We start from the raw sequence: 27,200 nt of genomic DNA, 5'->3' as shown, positions 1-27,200 counted from the left end.
TAATAAAATATGAAAGGTGCTTATAGTAGAATATATTTTTAATAAAAATAAATGAAATATCGAAATACAATGCCATGAGATCATTATAAGACAACATTCTGTATAATAGATTAACGAAATATACAATCGTCTAAAATAGTCAGTTGGGAGCTATAAGTCATGTCTTATACAAGAGCTGCACTTTTACTGTTTCAGTACTTATATATTTATAAACAACATACTTAGGATGAGATTTAAAAAGTGGTTATGGAACATATTAATCTTCCGAGAGATTAACACTCATAATTATTAAACTTTATGATTTAGACGACTTTCTGCTAGCTTCATAAATGGCAGATATTACAAAATGTGATGCCGATATTGCGAGTTTCTTTAGATGATGTTAGTGCAATATTATTGTTTTCTCTCTCAGACCCACGTACAACATAAATAAAGTTTATTCACGTATGATTGTAGATTTTGATTATAATTTTTGAGTCAGTAATCTTAAAGTAAAATCTAATATTTTTTATGTTTTTATATAGGTATTGGTTATACGTTTTGTAATCATTTGACTTAATTTTTTTTTTTTTTTATAAATTTAAATGGATATTAAATATTGTTTTGAGACACACAATTTAAACAAATTGATATTTCATATCCATAAAACTATTATTTCGCACAATTTTTGTGATGGATAATTTTACTTTAAGATTATTCAAAAAACATAAAAAAAAAAATGATTTTACGTAAATGCGTTTTGTTCGTTTTAAATGTGGATCAGAGAGAGAAGAAAATAATAAATAGTGCGCTGACATCTTTTTGATATTATTATTCTTAATACCGAATCCGACTATTTCGCACGCCATTGGTTTATCTTATTTTAAATCACTGGAGTGAAAAAATTTCTATAAATACTTTTTTTATACCAAAAATATGATACTATATTATTATTCATTATGAGTTATGACAATTAATGGCGTAACTAGGAGGAAATTAAGGGGAGCCATAGCCTTCCTCATTGACTGTGTTTATTTTAGCCATTATAGCCGTTATTTCTTGATATATATTATAATCACGGACTAAGATATTAGTTTGTGATTATAATAAAAAAATATTGAAATGTTGTATAATTAACACATCACCATTATTAATCTTTATCAGAACATAAATCACAGAATAACAAGAAGTGTCATTTCGGAAAAATACAGCGTATCTTTATATTCTTTCTTGTATTATCATGATAAAACGATTAGTTGATTATACGACCGTGGCTACAAGATTTATGGTACAGTAGGTACTTCGATACGGGTCATTATACCAAAGAGTATTATGCGCTTATTGTTAATAAATATTATAAATTGTAATTTACATCAAATTTACTGTTTACTGTTATTGTAATATTCGTTTTTCCTATTTTCGTGATAACCTACAAATGAGTAGTGAGTATTGAGTAATGTCTAGTTGAACATGGGCGATTAACGGAAAAATGTGTTTTCAATATTTCATAATATGAAACACTAGAGAGAACCTTTTCTACCTTGTAAAAAATAAAAACTTACTTACGATTTATAATGACGAAAAAAATACTAAATGGTTTGGCCATGGCAAATATAAACAAAAAATAACATGTTGGAAAATTAGAGCCATAATAAATTTAAAAAAAAATATTTTTTTTTTATAAATAACTTGTTGCATATCTATTAAAAATATGATTTTACAAGAAATGTGAATGAAAGAAATACTCGATAGGGATTTTTTTTCTTTTTTTGTGGGACTTAAATAGTCTCCTCCCCAATACAAAATTTTTGGCTACGCCATAGTTGACAATATATTATTAATTATGAGCTTGAAATCTCGCCGTTTCCTGTAAAACCAAAATGCTCAATTCCTACAATGTCCCATCTATGCGAGACACCCACTCGACAGAAATGCTGTGCGGGACCCCCACATCGATAGAAGTCAAAAGACCGGTGCTTCGGATATATAGGACATAAAGGTATAATCTATACTGCAGCACAGTTGTCGCCATATATACGCAAATAATATCATAATAATAGAGTAGGTATAGGAGGAAATATGGGCGATTCAAGATTATTTATTGTATCCCGCAGTGAAGCGCAGTGCATACCTCGTGAAAAATAATTGAAATTATATCATAATGATAATAATAATAATAATAATAATAATAATAATAATATATAATAGTCAAATCGCAACCCGTTCGCCGTCGGTCGTCATCATCGTTTTTTGTTCTTCTGTTTTTTACCGCTCCGGGAATCGGGGTTCGGAGACGGCGGCTGGACGGGCGTCGTCTGCTGTTGCTGGAGCGGTTCCTGTAATCCGGTGACGGTCACCTTTGGCACGGTCAGCGGTCTGAGCAACGACTTCACCATGGGTTTCGCGCGGGTGTGCACCGGCAACGCGGGGCTGCTGGCGCACAGGGCCGCGCCGGTGAGCTGCGACACCAACGAATACTGGTTGGCGGTGCCGCCGGTCGAGTCGGGATTGGACGACGTGCGAAACGCCCGCTTCAGCTTGGACTTGATCGAGCGGTGGTGCTGCGTGGCGGCACGCTGGAGCGTGGCTACCGCGGACGCGGCCGGTGGCTGCATCAGCCGGCCGTTGATCAGCATGTGCGGCCCGAGCTCCGGGTCGCTGCCCCACCGGCCGTACGACGTCGTCCGTTCCAGGAGTCGGTTGCGCGCCAATTTCTCGATTGCGTCCGCGCAATTGTACCGGCCACAAAATCTCGCCCACTGTTCGGCTCGCAAGCCCCGGCCCGTGTCCCGCATGGTGGGCGATGCGCCTGAAAGATAAACAAACGCCGACCACCGGACGTGTAGTACGTGTTGCGATAATTATTTGTATTTTATTGATTTATCATAAATTCGCGGCACGAGCTCCTCTTGTATAAACACACGAAATACTACCAGTAAAATAACAACAATTAACAATAAATTGAAAAAAAAAAAAAAAAAATAAAATAAATAAAACTAAGTTCAAACCATACAAAGTTTACCAAGGCCGCTGTATACAGCGCTGTTCGTTTTATTATTTTAATTCAACGTTTTAAAAATCACACGACTAAATCAACTATATCTATTATTATCGTCGTTATCCAGGTCACAGTGGGCTTACAATTTATTAATTATTAATACTGAGCACGACGGTATTCTCCTTTCGCCATCACAATTCGATGTGTTATAAAATTTTAACTATCTCCTGAATCCTGGTATAGGTATTTCCGGTAACTGTCGTATTCAATGGAAAATCATTAAATACAAGAAATATGAATACACCCCTTACCGTCTGCCAATGTAGAACGATTCTTTTTAGAATACTTGAATTGATTTCGAAACGTTTGGATTCATTCCCGGATTGTTAAAAGGATGTATCTGATTCAGTTTCTAACGCAGCGTTTCTCATAAGTTGTAAATATAATTTTATTTTGCATCAATTCTTTGACCATATATTTTTTTTTCTAAAAGATTACCTGTTTTGTTCGTAGTATATTTTATTAGTAATTATATCTACGCATTTAAAAAAAACTTTACACATAATTGTAAATTTATTTTTACATCCTTGGAATCCTTATTGCATACCTATTTGTAATGAATATTTTCCAATTTTTGAGTTTGTATTTTATGGTTTTTTTTTCGCAACTAAATAAAGTCCTGATAATTAATTTATATTTTTAAAAATTTTATTGAAATATTATAAAAAGGTTATAATTGTTGACGTCATATTTATACTGTTAATGGATGACGCAAATGAAAATATAATCTCCTCAAATGGCACCACTAAAATGTTTACATTGCTGATTGATAACATTTTTTTTTTTTATAAAAAATACATAAACCGTTATACCTACACAGACAAAAGATAACAAAATTTAGGTGCCGGATATACTTTTAGTTTTTAATTTTAAATGCTACTAATTGCTTAAACAAAAATAAGATCCATTTTTTTTGTAATGTTTTAGAAAATACTTAAATTAAGACTTATTATTTATTTTTAAAAATATTAAAAAAATTATTCGTTAAGTATAATTAATTGAGTAATACTGTCAATAGTTTATATAACATAATTATAATTAATTAGTGTAATGATTTTTAATACTTAATAATATTATCCAGTTTTCTACCATGATAATATCATAATATAAATATATCTAACCTGCAATAATTTAATATTAGTATAGGAACCTATTATAAATAATACAACAAATAATAATATATAATAATAATTTTAAAATACATAAGTATTTAGATACTTAACAATTTTGAACGGCCTATTCCCTAATATAGTTTATCTAAGTCATGCCAGCTTGATGCAAATGCCATTATATATTTTTATTTATTTACGCCTAACTGTATTTTATTATGGGTGTTATTGGAGTTTTTAATACACGTACATTTAACAATAAATAATAAATATGAGCAGGTAAATGTAATATTAAATCTACCATAAATGTAAATAAAATAAGCACTTAATATTAAAATAAAAGCTCTGAATAACAATTTTGAAATATAATAAAAGATGTTCTATTGCGATTGCCAAACAAACTAATTTAATGTTTAGAGTTTAAATCCACATAATACGGTAAACTGCTGTAAAGAAAATCAGATCTGAGAAATGTTTTGAAATAAAATGATTACAGCTAATTTTTAGATCCGAATTAGTTCAATACGTCGGGGTATCAACCTTATCTGAATTAGGCTATGAAAAAAAAAACCTTTTATACTCTTTACTAACTTCCTTTTAACGGATATATAAATCTAATATTTCCGTTACTGACTCATAAACACGAGATGAGTGATTTATTTTTAAAGTATACTCAACAAAGTCTGAAAATCGTTTTGGAAACTTTCCAAAAATCTATTTTCACCCAATAAAATTATAGACCAAACAACTGAGTCATATTCTTGAACCGATCGAATTAAAATTGAATAAAATAAACAAGCAGACATCAAGTAGAATCTAAATTATTTATAAGTGCAGCATAAAACCAATAATTTCTAGTTAGAGGCTCGTAGTTAGTAAGCAAAAATTTACCGAACGCAAATTTTTATTAACTATACCTACCTAAAAAAAATAGGACAGAAAGTTTAAGGTGCTATGAATTAATTTATGGAAGAGATGAAACTTTACATAATAATAGTTATAAAGAAAACCTGTATTTTAACAAAATAATCAATTTTATCTGAGTATTAGAATACTGTCAAAAACTCTTTCTAAATCAATTTAAACATAGTATATTGAACTATATCCAATATATTTATTTTGAAAATCAATGAATAATATTAACATAAACATTTACAATTTACATAATATAAGCTATTAAATAAAATATTAGTTATAGCGTACGTATTACTTATATTTATAATTATTTAACCATAGACAATAGTCTATTTAAATATTAATAAATATTTTCAATTAAAAATTTGATCACACCAATAATTTATGTCTTGAATATTAATGTAAAACATAAATATTTAGACATTAACTAAAAACAATTAAAGCGCCACAAAAACATAATTCTAAGACGCATTCACAAAGCCTAAATGTTTTTAACTTAGAATATGGTTTAATATTTTATTTTGGAGCTAAAAAAAAAAAAAAAAACAGTTCTAAAAACACTAGACCTAATTCATAATACAAGTTTTAAAATGGCTATTGAAGTATTAAATCTTTCAAAAGTAACCCAATTGAAAGCATTATTGACTTAAGTTATTAGAAAAAAAGACAAAAACATACTGAAAATAAGTTAGAATTAAGTTGGAATGCAACCCAGCGTCCCAGTACAATGAATATTATAAATATAGAATGCAAAAAAACGAATATCAGCATTCGAGAACTTAATTAACAAAGTTTTTCTTATCAAATTCCATAATATACATCAAATAAATTTATTATTAAATAAATACATCTGGCAATACACACATCTCTCATTTCTTTTTTTTCAATGACAATGGACTATTGCACTCTGAAATTAACTGAGATGCTATCAAAAGCGTCATTAGAACAAGAAATACCATTATAACAAACAAAAGTCAAACATCACATAAATTTTCAAGTATATAACCATATTTGCACCGTAAAACTTAGCATTGCTTAAATCTACCTAAATTGCTTTCAAAATGAAAAATCAATCTATAATTATATATTCAAACTCTTTAAGTAAATTAAATATTTTCAAAAATAAAATGAGAGAAACTCAATTTTTATTTGTAATTTTTTCATTTGTTTAGATTCCCGGAAACAACAATATTGATCGCAATAAAAAAAAGTAGAAAACTAATAAAAAAAAAAAAAACTTGAAAAATACGCATACAAAATTATAAAATTCACACCACACTCTAATAGACCTTATATGTCAACTTCAAAAAAAAAAAAAAAAAATCAATGCCATTAAATGGAACCTAACCACAAATAATAAGTTAATATATATGAAGTCATTTATCTCCCCTTGGAATCAAAATTTTACTTTTCTTATGGATATCTAAATTATTTTTAATAGACTCAGAATTGACTATTTTAATTTATTGCATAATATTACCTCATAATTGGATAAGATTATAAGAACATAATATCCATAAACCGTAGACTCTAGTTAAACACATACAACGGTAAAGTTACAATTTTGTTTTTAATAATTTTTGTCGGACAACACATTACAATAAATAATAATAATAGTCAATACATGGTAAATGTTTATATGTATATCTATGTCCCGTATAATTTATAGAGACATAATCTGATCGTTAATTCTTTCTATAAATTATTAAAAAAAATTTCAGAAAAAAATGCTCTGAAATACAATCTTAGAGCTGTCGACTACGTGATAAATATTATTATATTTATCTAAATAATCATTTGGGAAGAAAATTTTAATACCTATCCAATAACAATACCATAAATTCTCTGAGTGATCATTTACTGTTTCGAAAAATTTAGATATAAATCATTGAGTGACCTGGTGTGATGCAATGGTTGACTTTTGTCACTGTCGTATTCTGAGGTCAAGTATCGGACGGTGTCGCTAGCTCTCAGATTGGTGATCATTCGGTTTCTTAGCGACGAATCCAAGACACACAAATACATGAGCGTGTTCCATAATAACCCTACAAATCTTACAAAAACTCAAACCACTACCGTACCTTCTCACAGCTAATGGTCTTAGTTGCCGGGCTTAGGATTAATTAAAAAAAAAAAATCATTGTTAAGTTATAATTTTACAGGTTGTTTTAATGAGTAACAATGAGTAATACGCCCTGTTAAAAAATTTCTTTAAACTTATTTTGGATGCTAATTTTACACTACAAATTAACATGCGTTATTTTTAAGGAAAAAGGTTAAGTGACAGAAAATGGGATAATCTATTAACTATTATGTATTGAATAAGTGTAATACCTGCGTAAAGTAGAAATTTCGCGCATTTCGTGCGCCCCTGAAGAGCAGCCTTCATTAGTGGTGTGAACCCCAAAAAGTTTCTGGCATCAATCTCTAGTTTTAGACAGTTGTTCAATAATAAGCACACAATTTCAGATTGACCTAAAAGGAAATGTAGTTATTTTTGATAGTGATTAATGTTATAAAAAAATGTAAAAAGATTTAGTGCTTTAAATAAAAAAAAAAAAACACAAGTAGGCAAAAAAAAAAAAAAAAGAATAAAAATTTGATACCGACTTTAATGATATCAATAAGATAAAATATGCTTGATAAAAATATTGTTTATTAAATTTATTTAGAATGATTTTTCTTGAAAACATTTAATTATTGTCTAATTATATTATAAAATAAATTATTACTATCAACTTAATTTAATATAACATAAAAAAAAGATAGCCAAATTAATAATTATTATTTACTTAAATTTCACATTAGTGGTTTACGAACAAACTCTTGAAAAAACACTGTTCAAACTTCAAACTATACCTACATAATGAACTAACCTGCTTGCGATGCAAAATGTAATGGTGTGTTATCCTCATTGTCTGGTTTGTTATAATCCAAGTCGGGTATTCTCAATATTTCTTCGACTATTTCAACACTGCCACTTGATGCCATATAACTCAACAGTGTCTATAATAATAAAAACGAATACTCTTATTAGTTTTAATAAATAAAAATATGTATACATTATAAACTTTAGATAAAAATTTTATTTCATAAAATGTATATCATATAAGTAATAATGATCGATCACAAAAAAAATTTCAAATAATAATTATAAATTTCTTTAACTTATAAGCAGGTATAGTGAATAACAAACAAATAAACTCGTAAATTTATCTGTAACTTTGTAAGCATTATTATAATTAAATATTTAATATTGATAGTTAGTAGTTCATTATTAAACTATTATTTTTTAAACTTATAAATTGCGATAAATATTCGAAAAAATATATTCATTCAATATCCGAAATGTATAAATTTTGATAACTTTATAAATATGATTTAACATTTTTACTAATTATTGAAATCTACGAATGATAATAAAAAAATAACTCACAATAAAAAGATAGTTTTATTGAAAAAAGTGATGTTTTATAGTGAAATTTATAAAGTCATTTTTTCAAAACAGTGGCGCAACCAGGATTTATTCAAGGGAGGAGGGGGTTAAAATTTTTTTTTTATCTATAGTTTTTCTGTTCTTTTCCTTAAATAATACATAAATTTTATTGCTTAATGAACAAAATTATATTATTTAATACACATATTTTACATATTTAAATTTATATTTACAATGTAAGTTAATTTTTATTATTATGCCAGTTAAATTATGGTATAGTCATTACTCATTAGTCTTAATATTAATTGTATCTATACATCGAATTTGACTTGTTATCAATAAAACACCATAAAACACCAAATATAATAATCAATCCAATCAATAAAATTTGATGAAAATTTCAGGGTAACTTTAAAAATAAAAATAAATACTATGACATAAGCCAAGGGGTGGAGTTCGGGCCCGGGGTTCACCCCCCTGGGTTCGCCACTGTTTCAAAACTACAATTATTAACTGAAAAAACAGTATAATAAGTTAAATTAATCACTATCAGCTTAGACATTTTTAATATTCTTATAATTTAGGGTACTTAATAAGATGCTTCAAAAATTTTATGTGGCAATATTTTTAATGTTGAAATTTTTTTCTAATTTCTTTGTTTTGTAGTTAAGCCAATAAAGATTAAATTTAGCATTATTTTTTTCTAAAGTAGGTACATACTACTTTTTTAATTTACACAATATATAATATATATTATAAACAAATATACCTAAAAGTTTTGTAAATTTTATAATTTTATAATACAAAACATTCAATAAATAAATAATTATTATTAATATGTAAATACTTAAAACTCTCTATTATTTAACGAAATTTTGTATATTTTATCTTCTTGATTTTTAAATTACAGATATTAAATGTTAAAATGCAATGGGAAATTTTAGGGACACTTAAGCTGGTTTTACAATATTTTAAAGTTTATTAAACATTAAAAAAAAAAAAAATATTTTAAATATTATTTATCACTTATCCCTATCGTTGTTTAATTTCATTCTATAAATATGCTGAATAAACGTTTTAGTTTTTTCAAGTATTTTTCAAATGATATATAAGTAAAATAACCTTCATACAATTTAAAAAAATATATTTTTTTCCATAAATAAAAATATTTGATAAATAGTTAACATTTAAAAATTTTTTTTTTTTATCGAATGTTAAGTTTAATAAAAGCTATGAAAATAAATAGTTATTTTTTTAATAGCCGTTAAAAAATTAGAGTAAAAACGTAGTTAATAATTGTATGAGCATAATATTTTAAATTTATTATGCATAATAGGTAATACCCTCATTAAGTAATATTAAATTATATTATACTTAAAATATTTAATTAAATTCCACGCGTTCATTCGATCTTTATTTAATGTATTAACATCATTTTTCCCTAATAAAAAAAGGCAAAAATAACTTCAGCATTTTAACTAGATTCGTTTTCATACCTATAACTCAATTATACCATACTTATATATCATACATTAAAAAAAAAGTACTACTATTGTTGTAATATGTATATATAGATATAAGTAATATATTTTATTTTTGTTTCATTTTTTTTTTTTTTTTAAGCCTAACCATTAAAATAATAACTGAATATTCTTGTAGCAGTACATACTCGACCTGTAGAATCCGTATCATTGATATTATTTCTAAAAAATTCTTCATCATGGCTTGTTAAAATATTAATAACTGATTCCAACTCCATGTCTCTAGCAGCTTTTAACATCTGCTTAACACATTCGGCTGGGTCATCTGTATTTACACGTGATAATTCCGGTGGTGTTCGTACTCTCGAATCTGGTATTTCTGGTGTCATCTCTGAAAAAATATTGCAAAATATACTGTTACCGATTTAATGGGATACACAATTTAATATGTGATTTGATAAAAATTAAATCGTATTCAAATCGTATAAGCTAAAATTGATTTTAATGATGATATTAATCGATTTGCGTTGGAAAAACAACAATTCTACAGAAAGTAACAAGTTTTTTTGTGATTTATGAAGAACATAAATACATTTTACATAAGAGTACCTATATTACATTAAATTGTAGTTTCATTAGTTATAATCTTTCGATTTCTTATTTCAATATGTTTAATGGTGGAAATTATAAAAATATATAATCATTGAAAGGGATGACACGGATTTTAAATATATCTTCAAAAATGTATATTGGAATATATTTTAGTGCTTTAATTTGTCTTTTAATTCTGTTGAATCTGGATAAGATGTATTAGTATAATAAATATGTATCTATTAACCTAAAAATTTGATTATGACATTCTAAAGATCTACTAATTTTAGAGTTAATGTGTTAAATAAATAATAGGTAAGAACTGTTGATATTGTAAATACATCATAGTTCATATTATTGACGAATATTCTATATATTTAAATAAAGATTAACTGCAGATGTTTTTTTTTTTATTTTATAGCGTAATCGTGAATAATATTATATACTATAATTTTTGAATGCATAAATAATAATAATACTTTCAATAAACAAAAATTATATATATGAAAAAAAAAATAATCAATGACATTAAGTTTTTTAGTAATATTTTTGAGAGTATTATTTTAATTAATACTTAAATAATAATAATATTTGTTGTTCATTATTTATCTTTATATACATCAACATCATGCCGTAATAAATACAATAATAAAAAATAAAATCACATTTTTAATGAATACTTTTGTGTTACGAGTTTAGCATTTATTTAGCTAACATTATCTAAATAATAAGAATAATAATAAAAAAAAAATGTTCTATTGTATTACTATGATTTTACTATTGTATGATATATAAAAAATATAGAGAATAATTTTTTGAAAGAATTATTATTTAAACTGAAGAAATATCTTAAAATTATGCTATGTACAAAAAATACCTACTTCTAATAATTATAAATAAGTAGATACTATATTTTAATATTAAAAATTATAGTTTACAAAAAGTGTTCCTTATAAAAATTATAAAAATAAAATATAAAGGTATAGCTCTATTTACCTTTGACAGTTCTGTTTTCGTATACAGTGATTTCATGAAATTTCTTTTGCACGTCGTGAATGCTTTCTGAGATCTTCTTATCATATAAGTCAAATGTTAAAGATTTTCGCCCTGTATCTAAGCTACATTCATCTGCTGAATACCGCCTTACACCCAAAAACACATACATAAAATTAATAATTTACTTTTATTATATATATCAATTCATAAATATTAAGTATTGTGTCTAAAAACGAAGATACTGTATGAATGGATTAGTTGATGTTTTAACACGAAATAACGCAAGGTTTGACAGACTATTATGTTATAATATTCGTGTGTGTATGTGTGTCTAATTATAATGCTCGTGGACTCCTACTGTTTACACTCTAAAATATAATATAACAGTCTTTACCAATGGCGCACACGTCGGGCTAACAATATCACAATATAACAGAAGCATCCGAGTCACAACAGACTTCCGAAAGCTACTCACGTCATATAGTCACATAGGTATACGCGTCAACCTCTGTACAAGGTCGATAGTCGATACAAGTCAGTAGTCATATATCAAGGGCAATTTAAAAATGATGAGACATCAGCTATTACCTGATATAGGTTTTAATGAATCAAAAGTTTTAATTTTGGTTATATAAATCATTAATATTCGCTACTATTATCTGTCCACGTTTCATCCTAGATCGAACGATATTTTATAACATGTAACTACTAATAAATATATTTTTCTTCTATAAATTAAGATATTAAAATTTTTTAAGTATAAAATAGGGTGAAGTACTATATTTAAATATTAGATAATTATATATCTTAGATATATTATTATCTGTATAGTGTTGTTATTATTTACTCCACAATGTATGCTGTATAAAATATTTATTTAAGAAACAAAATAATATATCATCTATAAATAGTTTTATTGTGATATTCAATTATTTTTTATTAAAATGACCGCATCATATCCACTCTTTTATATTTGCGAAACTATATTTGTTCAAATCCAGAATTATTAATTGGTGTCTTTTTATGTAAATTATATGAATGCATAATAGTGATACAGATGGCTTTATTAATTATCATATTTATGTTAAGTCTATTGAATATCCAAAAAATATTTAATATATGATATAGTTTTTTTTTTAATATTTATACGAACTAACCTGTGACTTAAATAATCGTCAAGGCTGTCATCATTGTAATCATTTGGAAATGACCCACGACCAAATGATGTATTTTGATCTGGTAAAGCATATCTTGGCGCACCACGTCTATTACACGTGGCTGTAGAAGATGTTAATGTTGAAGATTTGAAAGTCTAGAAAATAAATTGTTAGTTATTTTATGATTTAGTATAATAAACAATAATTATAATAAATAAGGGTGCAGATATATTTATATTTGCACTGATTATATCATTATTTGCTTAACTTTTAAAATTTTTGAAATTAAGTATTTTTAGTTTTGAATAAAAAATTGTATATTCAATTGCTTAAATATATTTAATATGCATGATATATAATATATATGTTTTCTATTTTCGGAATCAAGTAACGTTTAGGATTTTGTCAAATTACTAAGACTAAGAATTTTTACAAAATAAGTAAATAATATAACGTTCTAAACAGGTAAAATAATTTCATGTACCTGTGAATTTTTCATATTCATAAAAATAATTTCCATGTCTAAATTTATTAAAATAAATAAATTGAAAATAAATAATAATTTATAGTTTAAAGTATGTTAAATTATTCACCTAAAAGTGCATTCATTATTTTTGGCTAAAGTATTTATTTTTTAGTATCTCCTATGAGTCCCGATCATAACACGTTTTAACAGAATATCGTTTAAGTATAATAATAACAGAGTAAAGTTCTTCGAAATTCTATAGTACGTCCAATTACCTATTTATACATTATATGTACAGCATACGTATATTAGAAGTTCTAAATGTATAGTTTATTTTCTTAATGCGCAATTGTCGGTACAAATATACTATATTTATATTAAAAAATAGATCTAAAATTTAGTATGAGATACCATAGAACATTTTTTTTTAAGTTGTTTATTCTTATTGTCGAGTATTCAAGTAAGTATTTTAAATATGGGTTTTCAATAATTTATTTTATATTTTTATAGTTCGTTAAAAAAATTGTATACATTTGTGTTTATAAATTATAAACCTGAATAATAATTGATAAAAATATAAAATTTAGTATAAACACGAAACCCTTGATAATAGTTTTATGTCATTACTTACTCATTACCAAAATGTAAATGTATAACATCAATTAATCATATTAGTAGAGTATAATAATTAATGACTGTAATAATTATTTTTTTTATTCAGTCTAACAAAAATTGTAAATTAGGTTTATGTTAGGTTATATTACATATAAAGTAAATTAAAAATAATACTTGTATTTTTAAAGGATTCAAAAATGTATTTTGAAATTATTTCTGAATATATTTTTTTTAAAGTGATCAAAAATATATTCCAAATACAAAATAAAAGTATTCTTTACAAGACTTGAAAAATATAATAAAAATAAAACAAAGACATAGGTATGCGTCTGTTGAAGTGTTACTTGGAAGTTCATGTCTTAAAAACATTAACAAATGTATAGGTATATTTCCTCTGATAATTCTATTTATCATTCTGTAATATATTTCCTATAAATGTAAAAAAGTACATATTATTTTCACACGTTTCGATTTAACCATAAACTCTACTTTTTAAATCGATCTAAACTTTTTTTGAACTTTTTAATGCTTATATTATTTTGAATTGAAAATATAACGCAACACTACCTTTAACAGTTACGTTATACTAAGTTTGAAGACAAGACGATGTCTTTTATGAATAACTTAAAATGCCAACCTATTATTCTTTAAAAAAAATGAATATCTACAGTATGGAAGTAAGTACCTATTTTATATTCTTTTAGAATAGTAAGTGCGAATATCTAAAACTGAATATCTTACTATGTAAAAGTTTTATCGATTACAATTTATCAAACTAAAATATTTTTTTTATTATAGTATAATGTTAAATATTTACAAATCATAGCCTTTTTAAATATAATAACTATATAACTATTTCAAATTACTTGGTTAGCTTTATGTAGGAAGATCCTACCTGGTTATCTATACATATTATATATTAGATTATTTTATAATATATAAGTCCGTGATAACAAAGATTATATTATATTAAAAAGTCACATTCTCGTATCATATTTATTTATGATACGCTTTTATACTAAAAAAAGGACAACGACTGTGAGTTCTAAATGAACAATTTAATTAATTAAAAAAACTTCTCATGGATAAAATGATTTCATATAAATTATTAAAATATAAAATACAGTAAATGAATATAATTAGTACTCAATATTGAAATTCTAAAACTTTTTTCTGCATTCACATAATATTTTGCTAATTGCATTAAAATCGTTATGGTAAACTTTCATCGCAGTTGTGTTATTTTATTCAAGGCTTATAGGTCAATTATGATTGACGTGAATCGATTTATATATAAAACTGGGAGAAAGGGAAGGAAGCATACAGCAGGGAAGTGTAGAAGTTTCAGGTATAATAAGATAATGAACATTTCGACACTGCCATATGCTATGACAGCGACAGTTTACAGAGGTATTTAACTTTACTGAAGGTCAAAAACTAAACTTTTATATAGAAAGTGCAAAAAGTAATAAATAAGTAAAATACTTTTTAAATTCATTTACTTTTTATTTCATAAATTTTTAATGAACAATTTTTGTATCATATTTATAAATCTAAACTTATAACATACTATATTTACTTTTTTTTTATTAGCTCAAATTATTCTTTTACATTTTTTGTAATTGAAGTCAATTACAAGCATTTTTGTTCATTTCGAACTCTGTTTTTAAAAAGAAATATAAATTTCAAAAATTTTTTAGGCATTACATATACTAGGATATTTTTTACTCATTATTCTTAATATTTTTTCACTATAGTATTTGATAAATTTAATATTATAATTATATATTTTAATATTTATATATTAGATAAAATATTAAATGAAAAAAATACTATATTATATTTATTAAATACAATCTCGCATCATGATATTCCTATGTAATTCTATGCAGAATGTTGAAAATCAATGTTAAAAAGCAAAATAGATGTTTTAAGTACATTACATTTTTAGGTGTATTTACTATGTTATAATACTATTACAATACTATAGATTATAATTCATACATTATACATTTCTTTATACATATGTAATACTCGTTATATGTATGGGTTTAATAGGTAATCTATACAACTCAAGACTCTTATTATTTAAGAATTAACTTAACGTGTTACTTTTACATAATTTAAGTCTTTATAAAACAGCAATTTTAAGAAAAAAAACATTTTTACTATTTTCATTATTATTTTTTAAATTTTTACTGTTTTGAATGTCAACATGTATTTTTAATTTTAAAATCTGAAGCAAAATATTTTGATTTACAAAAATCAAATTTCGGATAATTAGTTAATTATATAATTTTTCAGGATTTAAAGTTTCGATGTGCGAAGTAATGGAGTAGTAGACCACCATTTTGCAGAGGACTTCTGTACAACTACACTTGGTTCATCTAAACTTTAAATTCTTATAATTCATTAGTTATTCTTCCAAAATTCTAGTTTAATGTGTCGATTTTTGAAGTATTACAAAAAATATTGAATAATGAAGAGTAGTGAATTAAAAATACATGTTGTTATCAAAAAAAAAAAAAAAGTAAAAATAACTAAAAACCAATAAAGATAAAAAATAGTAAACAATGTTTTTTTAGAAAATTTTTGTTTTAAAAGACTTAAAATTATATAAAAAATTTTATATTAACGTTGATAGTTTTTGAAATAATGAATATCTTACGGTTAACTAGATCAGTCAGTGTATAATTAAAAATATGCCTACTAAAAATGAATCAAACAACTTAATAATTAACTTATAAACTATAATAAACTACTAAACGTAATTAAATTATTACTTATTATATTAAAGCATTACAACCCAGCTTAATATATTTTAAATTAAAAGATATAAATTGTTGTTAATTTAGTGAATCTAATCACCTATAATAAACAAAGCGACATTATATATTTACTTATTTAAGAAACAATAAAATGAAAATCAAATAATACATTATAGGTGCATAATGCATATATCAATAGTAAAATATACTTTAAATAATACATTATGAAAATAGTTAAAAGAAAAACTCAATAATATCCAACCTTTAAAAATGTAAAGCTTGATGTTTTTTTTTTTTTTGTGACAATAATTTAGAATATACAAAAGTTTGAATAGCCACATAACTATTGATTGAAAATCGAGTCTCGTTGGTAATTCAAATAGGTCATTTTACAATTTTCTCAGTAATTTTCCTACACATAAAGAAAATCGACTAAAAACAATAGTTATAATATTAAAAATACTTCAACATCTCAGTTTATGTTCTTTACAAAACTATACAAAATAATAATGGTTCTTCAAATGCGATAGTTATTAAAATTATTTTTAAATTTATAATATTATTATAACATTAATATAGCATTATATCACGCTTCGTTTCACTCACACTGCCACTTTGGAAAAAAAAGTCTAAAGCAATATTTTAAATTTAAAAAATAAAAATTATTTGAACATAATTGTTAAATAAAATAAGAAATTATTATTAGATATTTATAATATGTATACATAATGTATATATATATATAAATATGTTTTACCACACAGTGACTCACCATGTATGCTCACACCAAATTTTCCCTTTAATAATGAATTAATTAAAAATCTGAATATTTAAGTAGATACAATAATAGATCATATTTTTTTAAATTGTTTACACAATTCAAGAAATATTCTACTATTACAAGACTTTCTTCTTTTCTAAATTCAATATTACATTTTTTAAATTTGTAGAAAATTATTTTTAGGACTTTTATCCGTAATTAATATACATATATTGATATATATATATATATGTGTGTGTGTATTAAAAACTCAGAAATTACTCGTTAAAATATTAACTTATCTGTATCAAAAATTGCAATAAAAAGGCTGCTTCTTAATTGAAAAAAAAATTGGCATCACCACTTCATCTCTTAGTATAAAAAAGTCTAAATAAGTAACTAAAAATATGGTTTTTAAATATAATTAAAATTTTTAAAAACCAAACTTTAATATACTTATTATTAAAAGAAGAAATGGAAGTAAACATGCTTGTTGAATCACCTTAAATAATTCGAACAATGATCATATAACTATTGATTTAAAAAATTGACTGAATTGTTTTGTATTACTTTTTACTTTTAAACCATATTATAATCATTTAACTTATTAAAGTGTACTTTCATTAAATTTCCAATTTTATTTTTTATTGAAAATTTTTTTTTAAAAATTGTTAGTAATAGGTGTATATTGAGATATTAATACATTTACTAAAAATACTTAATTATACAATTTTTTTGAGAGAGTAGAATAAATTGTTTGATGTTTGCTTGATTATGGCATTGATTTCTAATCTAACTCTGAGTAGTTAATAATATTAACTTAATATTAATAGTAGGCAATTTATTGTTTTTACAATAGAGTAAATACGGTTTTGTAAATTTATTATTTTTGATATATTTTAATGACATGTGTTTATATTAATTAATCGTTGATAATATTTTCCAATGCACTTCGTATAATGTGTTAAATTATATCGTATTTTATAACGAATTAATTATGATACCTAACCAAATTATATAGTACTTGTAATATATTGTTTATCTATTTCTAATAATTAATTATATACCGAGTAAAATTATAATTTATAAGTAAGAATGCATAACTTTATTGATTTTAGTAAAATATTATAATTTATGATCATTTAAGTCAAATTAGTACAGAGTTCTATTAAAATTTTAATGTACTACTGATACTTTACTTGCGTCATTGAGAAAAACTATGATAGGAAATAGTAACTAAACAAAACGAATTCGTTTACAAAACAGTTCTTCATTAATATTATTTTTTTATCTGTACTTAAATTGTTATTAAACAATTATAATATGATCGGTCCCATATTCTACTAGTTTTCAAATATAACTTAAATATGAATAGATTATCTAAAAAAATATAAAAAATATCTTGTAGTTAGATATTTATGACATGTTTTTTTCTATTCAGGTCAATAAACAACTCACAGAAAAATCGTCCTAAGTTAAATTTGTTATTTTTACAGAGGTCATGGCAGGATAATTTTTTATCCGACCCCAGGGAATCATTTTCGATGGAGGACACTCGAATCGTTTGATGATAAATCCGGGGATAGAAGACGAAAACACCAGATATCCAAAGGGCACGTTAAGTCGTAAATAAATGTTTGGGACGAGAGAAGGGTACGAAAAAAGGTCACATGTTATTTGACATTTTCATCCATACAAGTCGAATTATTATTTTTTTATTTTTTTTTTGAGAAAAAAATATCTGTAGACATTACGCGTCTATACACATAATAATATGTTTATATTGTTATTACTATATTGTATATTATACAATATACATATACCATAAACAAAATTGATAACTATGTAAATAATAATAGTCAATAAATAATAAAAAGAAATCAATTTAAATTGGATTTAAATATAAATAATACATTATATTTAATATTTGTACATACAAGTTACACTTATAACAAGTTAATATCCAATAGCCAATATTTATACTCTAACATGCATTATTTGTAAAATGTAAATATTATATACTCTGATACTCGTATTTATGCAAATTTAATATTTTAAATATAAAAAATTTAAATTTAAATAACAATTGCATAAACATAATTAATACCAACTATTTTAAATTATTTCAATTTTCCAGCTGATACATATTTTTACAATTTATAACACTATTTTGGAATATTATCCTATATAAATTTGGGTTTTTTTAAAATTAAGTTTTAACATAATTTTGCTTTGAACAAAATATTAAAATTTTAAATAACAGCTTATAGGTTTTAATAATAAGAGTAGTGGCTCCAAGGCACTTCACATTTGATTTGACATCTTCACTGTGTTTATAAATAAAATAAAATTCCTACTCAATAGTCGATATTTATAAACAGTGGCGTATTTTCAATAATTTCTTGGGGGGAGGGGTTAAATTTTTTTTAAATCTTATGATAAAGCTTACTTTAAAACAATAAATAGAGAGATAAAATTAATATATACAAACATTATTATTTTATAATTAAAAAAAAATGTCACAATATTAGTAAAATTAATTTTTAGTTTAATTTGGTACATCTATTAGAGTATCAGTATAATAATTTGTCAAATAAAATAATTAATTATAACACCATCTTTTAGTTTACATTTTTATTCATTTCAAATTTTAAATTGAAAAAGGTCTAATAGCTTTATTATTAAAATTTTTGTGGATTGTGGACAATATTTTTATAATTTGTTTATCGAAAACTCCATACACACATACTGGTTAGATATTTCTTATAATTTATAAATAATGCTTTAATTAAAAACTTCTACGATACGTTGGTGTCGTTTGTACATATATACATGTTGTTTTTTGTTCTTGAGGGGGGGGGGTGAACCCTGGGACTCCCCCCCTCTCTTGAAATACGCCACTGTTTATAAATTAAAATTTGCTAGAGAATCATTCTGCTTTCAAATATTAAATTAAAATTATTTGTAGGCGTATAAAAGAAGTTATAGATGTCTAAAACGGTATTATGTTACATCGTAAACTGTAGTAGAATTGAATGCTATAAATTATTCAAACTGTGAAAAAACATAAGAATTTTATAAAAACATTGAAGCTAATCAAAACTTTGTATAAATATACATACAATAAATTTTACGACATTATACATACAATATTAAATATATGGCAATACGTATTACCGACTTACATCAAAATATTGAAAGATTGTGTATAGTTTCTCAAATTATAATTTTTCTGATAAACTATTAAACGATGTTTCTCTTTTAAAAATTATTGAAAAAAATAATACATTAAAATGGAAAATAAGTGATACTATTTATACTTCACTTTGTACTAATGTGATTTATCATCATTCATCACTACATATCATCTAAATCCTAAATGACAAATCAATGTGTACCAAACTCCGAATTGACTATCGTATTTAATTTATATATATTTAAATATCGTTGTCAAACCATATAATTTATCCATTAAATAGCTTTTGTTAATATTTAAAATACCATTAAATGAAATTCAATTACTATGTGTGTTGTAAGTTCTATAATACATAATATGTATGTTATAGAATATTATTATGCTATTTATTATTAAAATTTTCATAAAACTATTATATTTGCATTTAAAATAAAAGCTATAAAACAATGTTTTAAATATCAGCACCATTTGTTGTAATTCAATTACTCATCTAGAAGTATGTATAAACCCTTGTGGACTTACGGCCTTCAACTTTGGGGAAATGCAAAAAAATCTAATATAAATAAGATCCAAACATTCCAAAATATCGCTTTACGTAAATTATTAAATGCCCCTTCATACGTTTCTAATTTTACTATTAATTCTGATCTAAAAATGCCTCTAGTTTACGACGAAGCTAAATCGTTAAAACAAACGTTTCCACCTTCGCTTGGCGTCTCATCCCAACCCGCTTGCTAGAAATCTTTTTACTCCAACAATCCCCGGTAACCCTCTAAGAAGGTTAAAACGGAAATGGTGTCGTGACTTGCTTGATAGATAAACTATCAGTCAAAAAAAAGAAAAAAATATATATATATAATAATAATTCCAAATGAATGTGTCTCTAATGGGTGGCTTCTTTCCACAAACAATTCATGTATATTTTAGCTTATTATACTATTTTTTCTTCCTTATGTTAGATTAGATATGTTTAATACTTTATTATGTTACTCCTTTATCGCATTTAATTATTATTCCAAGGTAAAGGTTGTAAATTTATTTGAAAAAAAAAAAAAAAAAAAAAAAAGAAGTATGTATAACTTATGTGTTATATGATATTTTCTCAAAATACGTTTCAATGAGTGCGTATTTTACATTTTTAAGTAGGTAACTATTACAAACTTAAATTAAATAGATACCAATAGCTTATAAAATTCTTAACAATTTAATTATAAAGAGTATTCAATAATCATATTATTTTTAATAAATAATATTTAGATTTAAAGTTTGTTAAGTACATAAATCTACGGATGTTTTTTTTTCTTATAAAACAAAAATCTGCACCAAAAATATTTTGAATAAGAAAAATAGTTAATAACATACAATTGAATTTAAAAAATGTACTGCTAGTTCTTGCGTAAGTACTGCAAGTATAGAAAGGATTACTCAATAAAGTCTTAATAATATGTAAATGATTTAAAAATTAAGACGTAATTATTATAGTTTATACTCACATCTTTTGTTCTGTAAATATGGTCCGTGGTATTGTTAAATGGGATTTTCGAATTAAAATGAACGGTTGCAGATGTCCTTCGTCCAGTATCGGATGACCGACCTGAAATAAATTTATTAACTAAATAGGTATAATATGCTACATGGTCGTCACTCGTCAGTTAGGTTAGAGAAATAATCACGATCGTGACGAATGATCCACCCTTGAGCTAGATGTATTCATACGTGTATGTACATCTTTTTTGAATAAGAATCTATTATATTTTCAGTCAAAAATCTACTCTTCACTGTTCTTAATATAATATGTATTCTTTAACGTACTATTTTATAATAATAAACGTGTATAATATTAAAACTTAAAAAAATTTTATTCGTAAATTAAAACCAACTAGAACTCAGAACTTAATGCACTAGTGAATTATTATGCGTAGATTTAAACATTTGTTAAAAAACACCAAAATATATAGTTATTGTAAACGTATATATTAAAAATTAACATTTCTATATCATAAACTACCTATTTAGTAGTTTATAATCAAATAGTTGTAGTTTTTTAATTTAAATATGCGTTATTTATTCAACCAGGATGGTTATATGCATTACGTTTATAAAATCTGATTTAAATAATTTTCCTTTAAAATGAGTCTTAACTCAAAAACAAAAAAGATTTTTTATTTATAACATACATACTTAAAAATATAGTTAACTGGATAATATTATGAATTAGTAATAATTAAAAAGTATAATGATATAAAGTTAAAGTACTAAAAGAGTATACTTTAAGTTCTCAAATGTTTGAAATTATATAAATTTTAAAACTATGTAAATATTAGTACCTATAACACAGTATTATTTGATTATGTCTTTGTATAAATATAATAAACTGTATAACAATTATTTGAAGAAGAAATGTGTTTTAATATATTTTTTTTCCTAATTGGCTTAAATTTGAATTATTAACTTTGAATTGTGATATGTTATATTTTATAGTCATAAAAGCAAAAACTATTATGAGTAATCACTCTTTAATTTTATAGAAATTATTTCGATCTTTTGTTGAGATAATTATATGGAATATTAAAACAATTACATATTTACATAACTTTAGAGTTTTTAAATTAATATTTATACTTACAAAATAATTCTATAACAATAAAAACACTAAAAAAGTATTAATAGAGAAAGATTATTATTAAGTATCTATTATTATTTATTACATTTTTATCTTTATCATTTCTAGTATAAAATACGTATTATCATAGAAATATTTTTTTGAAAATAATTGTTTATTTAACATAATATTATTTATTATTAAACTTTTCATTTTTAAAATCGTTAGAATTAAAATAAAAAATAATTTAAGAAGTTAAAATTAATAAAATCTCATATTAAATTTAGTATTTACTATATTACTATACTTTGTTTATAAATATTTTAAAAACAATAAAATTACTAAAAGTTTTTTATTTCTAAATTTAAAGACATTGTGTTTTTAAATCGAAAATTCATTAAAAATACGTAGACATGGATACTGGCTACTGGGTAATATGTTTACTACATTACTCATTCGTTTCAAATTGAAATCTCATTAAACAAATTTACGACTAATTTATTCAAAAAAGTATATAATCTTACAACATTATGTATTGTAATATACTATTATATAGTTTTACAAATTCAACGCGTAAATTATTTAAATTACCAGAAAATTATTTTTTCTAACTATTTCTATCAATGCAATTATGTTTTTACTAGATTTTTTCGTATCACTGATTAATATAAGACATTTTAAAATTTTTATTTTAATTAATTGTACTAGAAGTTTGAAAAGTAGTATAAAGCAATATATTTATTATAATAGATTCTTTTTTCAGTATACCTTCTATTATTAAACAACCTTACAACATTCAAATTGTGTTAATTTTTATTAACAATTTAATTTAAACATGTATTTTTATACATGTTTAAATTAAATTATTTTACAAAACAGTTCTACGATAAAAATTAGTATTTTCTTGTATTTAAAAGGTGTATATTCTTTAGTTATGTTTTTCAAAAAGTTATTATTTAATCAAGAAATATTATTAAAGATAAATTTTATACTTTCTTTTATTATTTTGGCATATATTATATGTGTGTCATACAAATTTAAATTTAAAATTTAAAAATAACAACAAATACTTTGTAATATTATATGAATAATCAATATTTTTTTCATTTTTAAAGTAACTTGCCTCAGGTGCTATATAAATATATATATAGAGAGAGAGAGAAATAATTCACACTGTTGATCTATATCTAGTATCTACTTAACATGCGTGGTTTATATTGAGACAATTTTTATTATTGTTCTATTATCCAAACTAGTAGCTTTCAATCTTTTTTCACAAGGAAACCTTAACTTAAACCTAAATAACATTTAAAAATTAATGGATTTTTGAAAAAATAACAAAATAATATAAACCTATTTAAATTTTACCATTTTATTAAAAATACGTACAAAAAAAAAAAAATAGAAATTTTTTTATTCAAAATTAATAGGTATTTACTTAATTGACAACTTATTATAAAAATAAAAATAAATTGAACTTTTTGTCAGTGGGTACTACGTAACATATTGGTTAAAAACTAAGGATCTATAAGACTGTAAACATAAAAAGTTATTGTCTGTTTTTAGTATTATAAAAGAAGTTCGACTAGGTATACAATAAACTGATTAAATTTTTCAATAATCAAATGTATTCTAACTGCAGAAATTAAAAGAAAATAAAGAAATAATATGGTTTACATATTATCATACGTACTATAAAATAGTGGTAACGCATAAAATAGTAGGTACCTAATTTAATTTCTTATTGTTAATGAATGGCTATCTGCAGCAAGAAATCAGTGATTAATTGATAAGCACATCAAGAAGTTATACGGAAGTTAACGACTTAATACATAAGTAAGTTTGATTTTTTAATTAATTATTATTTACTGCTGCAGATTATTAGGTCGAATTTTGGTCAATAATGTAATGCCAATTTTAGCGGAAAAAACAAGTTTTGGTTTTAAAAACAAATTCATAACTTTTTTTAAATCTACAGTATTTGTTATTTTATGTTTAATCATTTTAAAGCATTAGAACAGAATAGAGCAAGGTATTGGTTTTATAGTTATATGTTCTTTTTAGATGCTTTTGTTTTCGAAAATAAACTTCTAATATTTCATATATATGCTTTATCTAAATAAATATTAAATCGCAAAAAATTAACAAACATATAGCTACATACAAGTTAAAATTTTTTGGTCAAAATATGATATTATTGATGTCATTCTATTATTATATACAATGTTGTACTGCGTGAGTAAAAATATTACACATCAAAAATGAATATGGTTTTATAAAATGAAAATTTACCTATGTACAATACAATAATTGTATCAATATAACTAGGAATTACAAACCTTTAATATTTTAATAGAAAAAAAAAAAATTAATTTTATGAATAAAATAGACAACTTCTACTTAGTATGATTTATTTTTATGTTTTAATACATAAGTTAAAATTTGATAGCAAAGCAATTAAAATTGTTTGTATACTATACACGGAAAACTTTTCCGAGTAAACAAGGTTCAACCTTTTTTCCAGGTTGCCTGAAATACTAAATTTCAAAAATGCAAGACTTTATAAAATACCATGTGTTGAAATTCCTATCTATAGATAGGGCTGTGTAAAAGCTATATACAACTTTGAAGTACTTTTACTGAACACAAAAAGTGCATTCAAAAACAAAACACATCATTATAATGTTATACTTCATTCATTGTTCAGGATTTAAAAGTTAAGAACTTTAATTAAACATAGTAAAAAATAAAATACATATATTTTAATTTATATAATATTAACTAATTTTAATTATTTATTATTTTATTTATTTACGTGTTTAAAAATGTACCTGATTATCTATAATATACAAAAAGTATTATTTACATTTTTTTTTCATCTCAAAAATTTTCAAATTAATTATTCTATTATTTAAATATGTAAATTATAACAATCACATTTTTTTTTATGATATTAATAATTTTATAGTACATATGATTATTGTACCCTAGAGTACAAATTGTTTATTTCTTCATAAAAATTTAAAAAAATAAGATATTAACAATGAAAATTAGTATATTTAATGAATGGTGTTAGTAAGAACAAGTTTTTTTTGAAAATAATTTCATAAGATATTGGAAATAAATATTTAGAAGTCACAAAATTTATTACCAATTCATAATTTATCCATTAATTTTTTTACAAAAATCTCTTAATTTTTATAAATAATATGATGACTTTGCATTATTAAAATATAACATTTTAAAACAGCAACAAAAAGGTATTAGCAATATGTATACATAATGTACCTCAACATGTTAGTACAAAATAAAGGACATTTTGAACTAATCGTTACTCGTATAAAATTGTGATTGATTAGCAAATAATGACTTATAATTATTAAAAAAATAAAATAATATATAGTTATTAAATTAGTAGGTACTTACATGGATTTGGAGTAACCGTGTGTAGTTTATATGCAGTAAAACCGTACATGTTAAGCGATTTAATGTCTATCAACACTGTTCATATTCTATGTAATTGCAATATTTTCGATTACTACGATTATTTATTATCATTTTTTTTTTTTATTATTACTCCAAAAGTTTAAAAACATTTAAAACTTTTAAATTTAAAATTTTTATGTGAATATATTTTAATCAAGATTCTAAACTACATAGTTTTCGTAATTCGCATATTATAATATGTATTGAGATACCGACTAAATACCGGCGTCGACGGTGGTAGCGCGATGTCTGGGTAGCCGGACAAAAGCCGAATGTGTATGGGAAGAAAAAATATATTTTCACGAGGCGTTTGTTCCAAACTTGGCCGGCGTCCCGCGTTTGCGTGATTAACACTATCCAGTCGATCGGTCTGGGGGTGGGTTTCTCGGCGGGGACGACCGATGTGCGGGCGGGTTATGGTGTCGGTAGAAGGACACATATATACATATAGTATATATAAACGTTACTGATGGGTAGGAAAAATTTCAAACAATGTTCACGGGTGTTTATTAAAAACACTATGTTGTATGATTAAAAATATAAAATACCACATTAAAGGCGAGAGCTGTTTTGTTTACGCGCTTA

General features: G+C 24.1%; 1 protein-coding gene across 1 annotated transcript; it reads right to left on the bottom strand.

Moving 5' to 3' along the window:
- Positions 1–1,637: 1,637 nt before the first annotated feature.
- LOC112595005 lies at positions 1,638–26,861 on the bottom strand. The gene is made up of 8 exons (XM_025340065.1): positions 26,556–26,861; positions 22,021–22,121; positions 12,723–12,877; positions 11,566–11,711; positions 10,167–10,369; positions 7,938–8,067; positions 7,396–7,536; positions 1,638–2,788 (listed from the first exon to the last, which is right to left on the bottom strand). The coding sequence occupies exons 1-8, from the start codon at positions 26,602–26,604 to the stop codon at positions 2,220–2,222; spliced, it is 1,494 nt and encodes a 497-aa protein (XP_025195850.1). The 5' UTR covers positions 26,605–26,861; the 3' UTR covers positions 1,638–2,219.
- Positions 26,862–27,200: the final 339 nt, after the last annotated feature.

The sequence above is a fragment of the Melanaphis sacchari genome, unplaced genomic scaffold, assembly GCF_002803265.2.
Source record: "Melanaphis sacchari strain LSU unplaced genomic scaffold, SCAv2.0 Contig24_pilon_pilon, whole genome shotgun sequence".
Lineage (NCBI taxonomy): Eukaryota > Metazoa > Arthropoda > Insecta > Hemiptera > Aphididae > Melanaphis > Melanaphis sacchari.
Note: the sequence above shows the minus strand (reverse complement) of the source record. Positions and strands in the feature narration are given on the sequence as shown.